Below are 13049 nucleotides of genomic sequence, written 5' to 3'. Positions count from 1 at the left end.
CAAACTACAAATACCGTTAATAGCAGCTCTCAGATGAGCGAAACTCAGGTTTACTGTTAAAGAGAGTGAACTCTGAGTCAGTTGCCATGGTAACAGACTGTCTGAGCTTAGTCTGTTCACTTGGAAGATTTTCTTAAAGTGCAGCAAGGGGCTGTAAACACAGTGAGGGTATATATACGTATATCTGTGCCCCCTTTGGACGACCTGCGTCACTGAGTGAAGATGAGGCTGAAATGAGATTAAAGTGAGTTTCACTGTGTTCACATTTTGTATCGATTTGTTCATAAATTCAACATTTTGAAAGATTCAGTCTCTTAAATTAATATAAATCACATAAATCAGTCTCAGTAGGTCCGACTACACGGCAGGAGACTCCAACCTGGATCCAGTTGCATGATATCTGATCAGGATCTGATCACAGCTGATCGTACTGTTATTCTGTCCACGATCTGTAAGCTGTTTGTATTTAACGAGACCATCCTTCCAAAACTGTGCTGAACTATTTCAAATGTAAATTACCAACATGTAGACATTGATTTGAAATTTCCTACAGCTTGTTTGTCTTTACAGACAAAACTTTAAATTCAAATTGTATTTTTTTCAGTTACGTGTCTGTGAGAAAGCTGCCGTCTGTCACTGAAGGCTGAAATGAGATAAAGTTATAAAACAGTAAAGACGGTGTGTTATAAAAACAGCCTGTGGCGTCCGTCGGCAACATGAAACTTGATTAAGAAACTGAAACGCTGATAAACTGTTGCGGATGTTTATGATGATGACAGTGACCCGAGCCCGTCCTGATTAAGATGAACATCACGGTGCGCACTAATGTGTCCAAAGACTAACATGGAGGCTCCGCTCCTTATTTACTCTTTGCTGTGGGGAATCCTGGGATCAGAGCTCCACTGATGATGACTTTCTTTACTCCTGCACATAATCTGTGATCAGCCTTTCTGGAACCAAAAACAAAGAGTTTCTGATTTTAGAGTTTGTTGAACCTGCTTCTTTGGATCACTTCCTCCGTGCTATGTTAGCGCTCCCGCTAGCTGCTGCTGTCGCCTGGTAAAGTAAAGGGGAACCATGTCACCAATGTCAGATCTAGCTTTTTGTGTCAGGATCAGACTGATTACTGATTCACATATTAGATTGGCACATCACCAACGCCACAAATGTTCTCATCATAGCTGCCGGACTTCATCAGCTTCTGTCTTTCAGGAAGCAACTTTGCTGAGCAACATGGAAGCGACAGGAGCATCAGAAGACAACCTGAGTCAGCAGGTAACTCAGACGGTGGCGTGGGAACCTCCAGCAAACCTTATTTTATTTATCTGTATCTGCACCAGGATCTCCTGCTTTGAGCTTTTTAACCAAAGAATATTCACATATGATCCTGCAGCAGCATTTTATTATTATTAGTCCTTTATTTATCCAGGTAAAAAGTCTCATTGAGATGCCTGGCATCATGGCAACAAAAGTCAAGCATGTGGAAAATGTGTGTGAGTGTGTGTTTGCATGCACGTAGAACACTGTGAGGCTGGTGAAGACACCACGAGCCCTATGAAGACCGTTCTGTCTTGTGACACACTTTCAGGATCTCCCGTGGTCCGTACGTGCAGGAAACGTGAATTTGTGTGATTTTTATGGCATTTAAATTGACTGATAAAAGAAAAGACCTCCAGCTGGAGTTCGGTCTCACCTGTGAATGTCTCCGCCTTCTCATCTCCTCAGTGCAGCAACTGCGACGCAGCCTCCGCCGCATGTTGGTGTCTCGACTGTAATGAAGCTCTGTGCGGCGTCTGTGTGTCGGCGCATCGCAGAGTCACGGTGACCAGATCACACAGGCTCCTCCATCACCCGCCAGAAGGTAAAAAAACCCCACCCACACCCAGATTCAGATTCTGTTGGAGAGAAACTGCTCTCTGCTGTCAGCTGACCGTTGCTGTTGACCTTTGACTTAGTGACGAGCTTCAAAAAGATCTTTTATGTTGTAAAAGTGTAGAAGCACATCCAAGTGTGTGTAAGCCACAACTTGTGAAGTATTTGGTTCATGAATTGGAGTTTGATACAAATGAAACAGGATGTGATGGTTCCAAGAGCCGGAGCAGCCAGAGGCGCTTCAGTCCACTGTTTTTATTTATTGTTGAAGAACTGAATCCTCCAACAGCCGGACAGAGTTTAGTCTTTTTGACCCGACGGGTCGAGCTGTAGAAACGACGACTCGCTTTAATGGGGAGTGGTCTGCTAAGCCCAGCCTGTCTCTGCAGTGTTCAGCTCAGAAACACTGGTGCTTTCCAGCTTCTGTGTTTACACCATTAGCGTGTCAGGACTCCAGCGTCTCCCTCACCTGCCAAACTTCCACTGAGCTCCGAGCCCAACACGTGGAAACGAAGGGAAAGTCCCGCAGATAATATCAAACACAGTACACTCAGTATTTGTACTACATTGTTACATATTTTACTTTATTTTCATACTTTGTTTCAGGTCTGGGCGCTCGGTCCAGAGACGGTTTCAGTGGGAACCTGATTTTACCTCATCTGTTACAACCTGTTATATTATAGTAATCATCGAGATCACGGTCAGTGAGCAAACTAAGTGATAATCTGTGTGTGTGTGTGTCTCTTCAGGAAACATCTTGTCTTCTCCCACCAAGTTCTGCAGACTCCACCCATCTGAGCCACTCCAACTCATCTGCTTCACCTGTAAGCAGCTCACCTGCAGAGACTGCCAGCTGACGACTCACATGAACCACAGGTGAGCCGGGTCGGACGCGTTCTCGAGTTAAAGTGGTTGTAGTGCAGACGTGAGCCGGCACACTGAGCCGTGAGCTGCTTTTGTTTCCAGGTACCGCTTTGTCAGTGAGGCGGTGGTCAGCCTGAAGAAGCAGCTGGACGTGTACGTTCATTCCACGACGAGGCAGGAGGACACGGTGAGGCGGAGTCTGCAGGACATGGAGACCAGGTACGACTGATGATTTCACTGTTTACTTCCTGAAAAGACGATGGCTCACCAGCAGAATAAATCCTTACTCCACAGAACCAAACAGAAATGTATATCAGCAGCTCGAGTGTTTTTAATCTTCTTAAATGTGTTTTCGTTTAGCAGATTATGAGTAAATGTACAGAGGAGCAGCAGAGCGGGTGTCTTTAACCGTGTGCAGACCGGCCAACACAAAAACACCGTCTCTGTACGTTCAGTTCTGTGTTGGTCGAATCATTTGTGGGCCTGAAATCTGCCACAGAGGGCAAAAAAACAACATTTCAATTTACACAGTGGCACTGGAAATACTCTTAAACGGGAATACTGTGTGTGAGTGTGAATGGTTGTCAGTCTCTACGTGTTGGCCCTGCGACAGACCGGCGACCTGTCCAGGGTGTACTCTGCGGGGTAGGCTCCACCCCCCCGTGACCCTGACAACGATAAGCAGAAGAGCGTGGACGGGAATAATGTGTGGCTGCCCTTGGAAAGTGTGCAGCGTGGCTTGATAAACATCCTGACCTGTGACGTCTCAAACACGGAGCAGGAAAGGATCAAAGTGTCACTCGCCACAGGCTGCAGGGCCTCCTCCTGATCTCCCATCACCATACTGCGTCGGGTTCGAAGTCGTTATTGCTCGTTAACGTGAAACGCTCCCACTGTCAGCCTCCGCGCTGCTGTGAATCCTCACACAGACTTTTACTCGTTATCTTCATGTTTGGAAACATTCAGAGAATTTGTGTTACATTCACTGAATTTCACTGTTCTGAGTCTCCACGCGGTAAAGCTCGCCACCTCATTCCTACTTAGTATTAATAACTTGAACCTTCCTCAGGTGCTCGCTGTCCCGTCTGAGGACTTTCTGGAAAATAACCCCCCCTCGTGCTTCTGCTGTGTTTCAGGCTGCAGAGCATCGAGCAAACAGAGTCTCGTCTGAGGACCGAGCTGCAGGCGGGATTCGTCGCGTTTGCTAAACTTCTGAAAGCGAAAATGGTGTCACTCCTCAAAGACATAAAGGTAACATCTATCAGCTGTTTTAAATATTGTTGACTATCTAGCAGGCTGATGTCATTTCCTGTTTCTCTCTGCAGTGTCCCCGTCTCTATCTAAGTCTTTGTTTTCTGCAGCCAGAGTTGATCCGCTGCCTCAGCTTCAAGTGCACGTTTCTCATTTGTTAGAAAGTGACGCAAATCTTTTCTCAAAATAGGAACCGAATTTATGAACAGATTTTTCTTCTTGCTGATGTTTCTTAGAAGTCTTTCAGTCTGTGCTCTGAAGTTGTTGCAGTGAGTTTCACTCCTCAGCGTAACCTTGAGTCTTATCTGCTGCTGCTCTCAGTATCAAACGTCTGTGCTCACTCAGCCTCGCACGCCAACGTTTCTGGTAAAATACAAAAAAATGGAGCGCCTAAAAAATGATGTGTGTGTGTGTGTGTGTGTGTGTGTGTGTGTGTGTGTGTGTGTAGAAGGTGTATGAGCTGGAATGTGAGCAGATTCAGGGGAGGATGGTGAAGATGAAGCAGCTGCAGCAGAGCCAAATGTCCATGAAGGAAACGCTCGAAAAGGCCCGAAATCTCACCGACCTGCCGACCCTGCTCTCACACACCGCACAGGTACACAGAGATGTGGCAGACACACTGCAGCTGTACTCATCATACCATAATATGAAAACATGCGAGGCGCACTGACTCTCAAAATGCTGTGTGACTAATATTGAATATTGAAGTCTTTACAGAGCGATAGAGACGTTTAAACATGTAAATCATACATGAACAGTCATGACAGAAATCTAACAACAACAGTTAGAAGCAAAGAGACTGGAGTTGTTTCCATTTTCATGGATGTCGCCTATCTTCACTAATGTCTGCTGTAGATGCGAAACTGTGGGAGGAGCCAGTCCTCACTGGTACGTCCCCACAGAGTTAGACTAAAGTCCATCAAAGCCAGGCTTTCCTCCCTTATCTGGCTCAACAAAGATTAAAACCCCTAAAAAGGGACGTTTCGCACATCATGTGACTCTTAAGTCATGCACAGGGATCCCTATGAGCGTCCCCCAATCATATCAGATAATCATTGTTTATAAAAATCTTTGAAAACAAAACGCGACACTGTTGCAAACAAACAGAAGTTGTGCAGAAAACGTTAATCTGGTGATGTAGAGCGTAGACGGTGAACCAACCATTTTATCCGTGCTTTGTTTTCTCTGCCAGATTAAAACCCAAATGAAGGAGCTTCTAGATCAGGACTCGGACCCCCCTCTGAAAATGCCTGAAGTGAAGCTCATTACCAAGTTGGGTTACGAGGAAACCCTCTCTGAGCTTTGTAAGTCCGCTCGTGTATCTGTTTGTTATGTTGTCTTCAGCTTTGCAGCGGATGCTTGGCCGTACGTGTGGAAACCAAACCGAATCATTTTACGAGCTCAGAGTTCATGTCGATGCTGTTTGAGTTTGGATGTAGTTTAATCGAGAGAAAATAATTGCTGCACCCTCCTCCATCTCCTCTTCCTCCATTGTTTCGGTTTCCAGGTAACCTTCATGTTTCCTGGATCCCTTTCGCTGTGCCACCAACCTTGGATAAAAACACAGGAACTCCGGCGACTCCTGCTGCCCCTCCTCCCACCTCCACCTGCAACCCCATCTCCAGCACCGTGATGGACAGCGCCTCTGCTTCTCATTCGCTTCATCTGTCGTTTACATCCTCATCTGCCCCCACACATGGAACAGACTCCACTTCTTTCAAGTCTCCCTCCACCTGTCTGGCATCCCCCGGCCCCCAAACTGAGACGGCCGGTTCCAGTGCTACACCTGTTCCTGATGACTGTGCTGCTACACCTTCTCCATCCTCACAGTCAAGTTCATCTTCGGCCCTTTGGAAATTTTCGCCCAACCTAACCCTTTATAATCTCCTCACTCACAACCAGGTTGGCACTCAGGATTCGGTCAATCCTCGATCTCCGCCCTCGAGTTCCCCATCGGGTCAGTTGAGTCATGCTCTCCCTCCAACCGCCACCTCTCCTGCAACCTCCAACAGGCCCCTCCCCCCATCCTGTAATGCCCCAGGCGCTCCAACCAGCCGTGCCTCTCTTTTGTGCACGCTCTTATCCAGCTGCTCCACTTCCATTACCCCTCCTGCTCACACCTCCACCTTTCCATTGCCCACTGACAGCACCCCTCAAACTGGCAAAGCTATGAACTGTAACCCACCAGCTACTACCAGTGTTCTCCCTCCACCATCAACGTCTGTGTCTGCTCAGCCCAGCGGTCCTCTGTCCTCCACGATCGCCATGTTTCCCTCCTCCATCACTCCTTTCATCTCCACCCGTCCCAGTCTGTCAGCACTTGTGTCCAGTCAGCCCACTATTCCTCCATCCTCCACAACCTCCATGTTTCCCCACTCCTCCACCTCCTCTTATACTCCTTCCACCTCCACCAATCCAGTGTTCACCGGCTCCATCGCTCAAGCCAACACCTCCCCCGACACACCTGTTACCATCAGTAGCTTCTCGTCACCACATTTAACCAATCAGTTGTCTGCGTTTCCCCCCTCCTCCTTATCCACCCCTCTTCCCACCTCCACCTGTCCAGCAGCCACCACCGCGTCTGTTTTCCAGACTCTCGACAGCCGTGTCACTAACCTGGTTGTTCCAGATAGTTCCACGTGTCGCCCTTCGGCGTGGCTCTTACCCTACGATCAGTCTAATCTTCGTCTGTCCTCCTCCGCCTGCCTCTCGTCTGTTTCTCCTCCAACCGTCTCTTCCACCTGCCCACCTGCTCAGATTTCTAACTCGCCGAGCGCCTCTCCGAATCAGTTCAAACCTCTTGTTACACATTCAAGCATGGTGTTGGCTGGTTCTCCAGCCACCTCCTCCACATTAAACTCCGCCCGTCCCGTGTCCTCCTGGTGCCTCCTCCCCCAAACAAGTAACTTCAGTAATCCTAACCTACTTGTTCCAGTCAACTCTGATGCCACCACCACCTCCTCGACAACCATAAACTCCTCCTCCACCAGCCCACCCACATCCACCTTTGCTGTTCTGACCAGCAGTAACGCTGCCTCGCCTGTTCCCGTCAGCATTCCTTCATCTCTTTGGAATTCCTCGTCCACTTCGTCCTCTGTAGCTTTCGTATACTCCTCCTCTGCCACCCCGCCCAGCACCACCTGCTCCACAGCGGCGCACAGCTCGCTGCTCCACACGTCTCGCTCGCTGCTCCACACGTCTCACTCGCTTTTTCCAGTCAGCAGTCTCAGTACGTCACAGATCTTCGCTCCCTCTATCACTCCAACCTTGTCGTCCTTCATCAGTTCTCCCTCCTCCGCCACCAGTTGTTCATCTCCCAGCTATTTGTTCCTCCCCCAAACTGACGCCTCCCGTTCCTCAGTTGTTCTCAGCATGCTGCCTGCCGGCTCCACGTTCCCCCTGTCGGCGGGTCAGTTTCTATCCTCACTTAAACCCGTCCAACCACTGCAGGTTCTGAACCAAACCGCTGGTCCTCACTGGAACCAGCCCACCATCGTCATGCTGACCAACACTCAGAGTATGTATCAGGTGCTGCTCAACGAGACTGCTCTCATCAGGCTGCCTGATCATCGCGCTTTCCATCCGGCCTCGGCGCAGAAACGAAGCGGCCTCGAGGAAAGCAGCATCACAGAAGTGAGTCCAGAGACTTCTGCGGGAAACTCTAGCTGCGACGGACCGAGCGGCACGTTACCGTCAGAGCAGCAAACCATGGAGGATACGAGCCCGGCTTTACCCAGCAGCCCTTTGTCCTCGCTTCAGGAACTCGACAGCACACTTCATCCCCCCTCCCCTCAGGAACAGACTCAGCAGGTTCCCGTGGAGGGCTTGGTGGTTGACTCTCGCTGTGATAGCACTATACAAGATACTGAGGAGGTCCAGGAAACGAAAGAAACCGAGCACGCCACTTGTGTCTCTGACGAAGCAAAACCGAACGCCCTCGAGCCAAAAGACGACTTACCAACACTGGTAACTCCTGACAAGGACATCGAAGAGCTGAGCGCCGTGATTGGACAGGAGGACTTCAGTCTGAGTCGGTGGCAGCCCAAAGTGTCCGTGTTGAGACTGCCTGTGTCCCTGCCAAGATTTGGACGGTCCCTTCCCAGTTTTCGTCTGTTACCTGGAGAGACTGAAGATGAGATTTACCTGGAGGAAATGAGCGACGACTGTCAGGTAGGATGCACGATCTGTAACCCAGGCAAACTTGAGAAAGTTGGATTATAAAATGAACCGCTCAGCTTTAAGAGACTGTCGTCGTTGTGCTCCGTTGCAGTCCGATGCCGAAGACGGGCCGGCTGACAAAGAGGATTTCATGAAGCCGGAATCGTCCCCAGACTCTCCGATAACCCTGGAGATTCTTGCCTGCTCGGTTTGTGCATCGCCCGGCACTTCGATCATCTGCTCTGCCTGTGGTCGAGGATACCACAGAGACTGCCACGTCCCCCCAGTTGGACTCGACTTTTGGTAAGAAAAATAATTTTTATCCTTTTGCTTCTTTAAGATGACTGAAGTCCACTGATGTGTGACCATTGGATTGAAAATCAATCTAAAGCCTATTCAAAAAGTTGTTGTTTTTTTCATTTTAAGTTATTATGAACAAAACTCAACTCTTTCCTGATTTACTTTTATTATGAAACCTCTGCAGGAAGTCTCTTAACATTGATTCTGTTCATCTGGACGTTTCCAGAGAAACGTTTCGTCATCATCAGGTGACGTCTTCAGCCTCAGCTGACTGCAGGTTTCAATCTTATAAACAGGACATTTACATAATGACTGAAACAGCCCACTGAGGGAACAATGGGCTGGGAGGTCAGTTCCTTCAGCATTGATATGCAAATCAGGCTGTGTGATTTAACCAAAATCTCATATCCCGATATAAGACGTCTATCGTCCCGATAACCATATAAGTCACAAAAGTTTAACATTTATGTAAAGTCTGTGAATCTCGAGCAGCTCGACTTGTGTGAAGTGTTTCCAGCTGGAGTCGAGTGTTTTAACCGATGCATGAAACGACACATTTTTAGACATAAGTTGTAACGGCGCCGTTTTCTTTGTGAGTATTTATTACACGGCGTGCTGCGGGGAAAAGCCTGTTCTAACGTTTGAGTCTAAGGTTTATTTTTTAGCTCCTGGCGGCTCTTTTTTTAAATTTTCATCCGTAAATAATCTGCTCTTTCATGTGATTCAGTTTATTTTGAAAAGTCTCAACAGGATCTTGAGCTTTATTGTGAAAGGTTTATGTGGAACATAAACAAGCGGACACGCGATGCTGTTACCGTCGTTGTTGCTAACGACAACGCATAAAAACAGGCGCTTGTCCGTCTGTAGTGTGGTTATATTACATATAAGAGAAAGAGAGAACTTTAAGAAATGAATATAGTCACTACAGTGACATCAGAACATGAAAAAATATTGACGTAAACAGTTTATTTTTCGACACCACGAAACAAACGATAGCGTAAAATGAAACGATGGATATATATGGTTATATCGAACAGCCGTACTGCAAATTGCTGTCATGACAAGTCTTAATGCTGAAGGAACTGACCTCACAGCCCGTTGTTCCTCAGTGGGCTGGTTTCAGTCATTGTGCAAATGTCCTGTTTATAAGATTGAGACCTGCAGTCAGCTGAGACTGAAGACGTCACCTGATGATGACGAAACGTTTCTCTGGAAACGTCCAGATGAACAGAATCAGCTCTTTGGGTCTTCCTTACCTGGTGATTGAGCATCAAAACCTCTGCAGGAAGTGCATACTATGAGTGTCAGTAACATCACACAGTGAAGTGACCTCTGCTGTTTGACCTTGTCCTGCAGGTCAGAGTGGGCCTGTTCATTATGTCAGAACCTGTCAGACCCGTCGGACCCCTACAGCACCGAGAGACTTCAGCACACCAGCCTCAGTCTGCAGAGCCTCAGGGTCAGCGTCTGCTCACAAACGCTTACTCATGAACCTCACTTCACAACGTGACTTGTCTCCATCGGTTTGTGGTAGATTTTCTTCTAAAGTTTTGTGTGTTGTGTCTGTTTTTGTTTTTCAGAGGTGCGAGTGTCTCGTTCTGCATCTGAAGGTTGAAGTCTGCAGTCGGTGCTCTCAGGTCAGTCTGAACAAAGCTCCAGTCAGAGTAGAAGCTTTTAGCAGCTAACAAGTTTATACACTTCATAAAAGGTGCATGAATGAAAATAAACCTGGGAAACGCAAAATAAAGGGTCTCCTGTAGCTGTCGTTGAACCAGCAGGTGGCGCTCCTGCAGCCTGATCAGGTCACAGCGATGAAGACTTTCTGTTTTCTTCTCTTCAGTTTGGCGGTTTGTCTCGGCTGAAGTCTATATCGGACCGCCTGACCCTCCGCCGGCCTCCTCCGTATCAAACGGCCGCGGAGCTCGTCTCTGACATGTGGACTCTGTTTAAAGACGCCTCTCAGGTACGCACGGAGCAGGTGGAGTCAAACACGGAGCCGATGAACTGTTTGTCTCTCTTTAATGAATTAATGAGACGGTGTTAAACTGTACTTTTTGATACTATCATGAAATTAAAATGCCGGATGGATGAAACACATTAATTATTCCATTAATAATAATAATAATAATAATAATAATAATAATAATAATAATAATAATCCAGGTCTCTAAAGGGCTGTTTGTGCTTGTGAGCACAGCTGCTCAGTTATAAGGACACAAAGTAAAATATGGCTCGCCTTCATAACGTCCAACTTTTTTATGCAGGTATTTGTTTTAAAACTGTACCTTAAACTTTCACCACTAGGAGGCAGAGTTTTACCATGAAGCCTGAGTGGCGTTGCCTCGGTGATAAGAGCAGCAGAGTTGTGCTGTGGATGTGAGAGTCTGTGGTCCTGATCAGCTTTTCCCCGCCCCTCACCCCGCGGCACCTGTCCCTGAAACGTCAAAGAAACCTGAAGGATACGGCGCCTTTTTAGCGGCTGCGAAAGCCGTGCTTCCTGTTAACCTGCTGCTACTGTTAGTTCCCCGAGTTTAAAGAGAGAGCAGGAAAATGACCTGGAGTCAGTCTTACCTGTTCAGGTGATACCTGTCCGCTAGTGTCGGCTAATTATTCTCGACCTCATCGAGCACTGCTGTGAGTGTGGCGTCGATGCGCCGGCTTCCTTTCTCGTCCTCACAGGTGTTTCACGTCTGAAGATGTTGGACGTATAATTTGAAAATAAATAATCAGAATTTAGGGCTGATTTCACCGCCTGCAGCCATGTTTGCCGTGCAGCTGACGCGCGAGCTTTGGCTTCTTTCAGTGACGCCGAGCTGCCGACGCTCGGCTTCAGCGCAGACTCGCTGAGATAACTGAGCAGCAGGACGAGCCGTCACTCTGCCTTCTCTCTGCTGTTTTCAGGACGACGAGTTGCAGAAACTGCGGGAAAGTTTCCGGATGAAGTTGGTGGAAACTCTGAGTTCGGAGCTCCATCCTTCACTCCTCACCGCACCGAACTCAAACCCGCAAACTGCCGCTGGACACGCAAGCAGATCGCAGCATGGCCGAGAAGACGAGAGGTTAAAGTTGGAAAAAGAAGAAGGGTTAATACCGGAATCCAAACTCGAGGACTTCAGGAAGAGACTGAGAGACTTTCTGGATCTAAAGGGAAGTCCTGGTCCAAAGAGGAGAAAGAGAGACGATGACTGAGGAGGTTTTAAATGACCAAGAAAACTCTGCACAGCTGCTTTTTTTTCTTTTTTAACCCATGAATGTACGAGTGACCTCAGCAATAGTTCGTATATGACCTTTACACATAAAATGAAGGAGAAACTGCCCGTCGCAGTTTCCTGTAGCAAGGGGCCGTCTTCAGATGTCATAAGTTTGTGTGAAAAGCCCAGCGAGACTGAACGTAGCGCGATGGAAACGACGCGACTAACCGTGCGTGTGACCGGAAACACGCTCGTCTGCTCCGCCTTCATCGGTTTGTTTCCTCGCTGCTTTTAAAAACCAAAATCAGAGTTTCAGCGGCTCAAAGAAAATAAAAACCTGTCCTGATGCAGATTTGATCGGTGGAAGCTCGGCTCTGTGCGCTCGGTGTTGGAGCTCCTCCAGATGTGCAGGGGCTCCTCCAGATGTGCAGGGGCTCCTCCAGGGGTGCAGGGGCTCCTCCAGGGGTGCAGGGGCTCCTCCAGATGTGCAGGGGCTCCTCCAGATGTGCTGCACTCTGATGTACAGGAAGCATCTGAGCTCACAGCAGGCAGCTGTAGACAGTTACAGCACGAGTAACTTTAAAAAGCATTTTTCAGAAACACCATGTGCCTTAATTTAAAGCCGCCCACAGAACCTGGAAACCCAGCCGCTGATGATGAAGTCAGTTTCTGAGTGGCCGCCGCGTGTAACCCCACAGGAGTATTAACCCCGTCGTCTCTCACTGACAGCGTGAAGAACCGCTAAAGGTTTCCTCTGCGGTGGGCGGGACGTGTCCTCGCCAGCGCTTCTGTATTTCTGCACTCAGTTCGCTGCATCTGCGAGTCGTAATCGATGATTTTGGTCTGAACTTTAAACAATATTTTTGGTATGAAAAAGTTCATTTTTCTGGGAGTGGTCACATCTTAGAGGCAATAATTTTTCAGTATTTCACATTTTTCTTCAAAAGGGGATGAAATGATGGCGGCATCGATCGGCCCAGTGTCCGTGCTGTGAGCGCTCTGACTTTATAAACATTAAACGGGTGATTTCGTCTGAGACTTTGTGCCGGGCTCGATTTTACCGCCTTATGTAAAGTGAGTGTGACACGTTCATTCAGACAGGAAGCTGTTACTTTTGTAATTACAGCGAGTCCTCGGTGGCAGTATTGTTACCTTTACTACTGTCAGATTTCATCTCTTTGGCAGCTGATCAGCCATAACGTGTTCTAATTTTTGGTATTTCCCCTGAAAGCTGAGGCGCGCACGCCTGCAGCGAGTAGCGTGACATGTTTACAGGTTAGTCCGAGTTTTCTCGTTTGATATTTCATGTTTTACACGAACGTTGTTTTTTCTCTTACGATGAAATACACAGAGAATTTACTTTGTTTAACATATATAAAAATATAACATTAAAATAAACGTTCTTTTCCATAA

At 47.7% G+C, this 13049-nt stretch overlaps 1 protein-coding gene across 1 annotated transcript in view; it reads left to right on the top strand.

The window, feature by feature from the left end:
• trim33l (tripartite motif containing 33, like) overlaps window positions 1–13049 on the top strand; it is a 13976-nt gene extending 927 nt beyond the window's left edge. The window contains exons 2-14 of the mRNA XM_004571086.4: window positions 1213–1275; window positions 1726–1861; window positions 2622–2748; window positions 2839–2955; window positions 3873–3987; window positions 4436–4582; window positions 5180–5291; window positions 5495–8157; window positions 8258–8448; window positions 9802–9904; window positions 10026–10082; window positions 10286–10408; window positions 11347–13049. Coding sequence (XP_004571143.3) covers window positions 1213–1275; window positions 1726–1861; window positions 2622–2748; window positions 2839–2955; window positions 3873–3987; window positions 4436–4582; window positions 5180–5291; window positions 5495–8157; window positions 8258–8448; window positions 9802–9904; window positions 10026–10082; window positions 10286–10408; window positions 11347–11634 — 4242 coding nt within the window. The 3' untranslated portion in view covers window positions 11635–13049. The remainder of the gene's footprint in view (window positions 1–1212; window positions 1276–1725; window positions 1862–2621; window positions 2749–2838; window positions 2956–3872; window positions 3988–4435; window positions 4583–5179; window positions 5292–5494; window positions 8158–8257; window positions 8449–9801; window positions 9905–10025; window positions 10083–10285; window positions 10409–11346) is intronic.

Source organism: Maylandia zebra, linkage group LG1, assembly GCF_041146795.1.
Source record: "Maylandia zebra isolate NMK-2024a linkage group LG1, Mzebra_GT3a, whole genome shotgun sequence".
In the NCBI taxonomy this organism is placed as follows: domain Eukaryota; kingdom Metazoa; phylum Chordata; class Actinopteri; order Cichliformes; family Cichlidae; genus Maylandia; species Maylandia zebra.
This window is presented reverse-complemented; position numbering and strand designations above follow the sequence as displayed.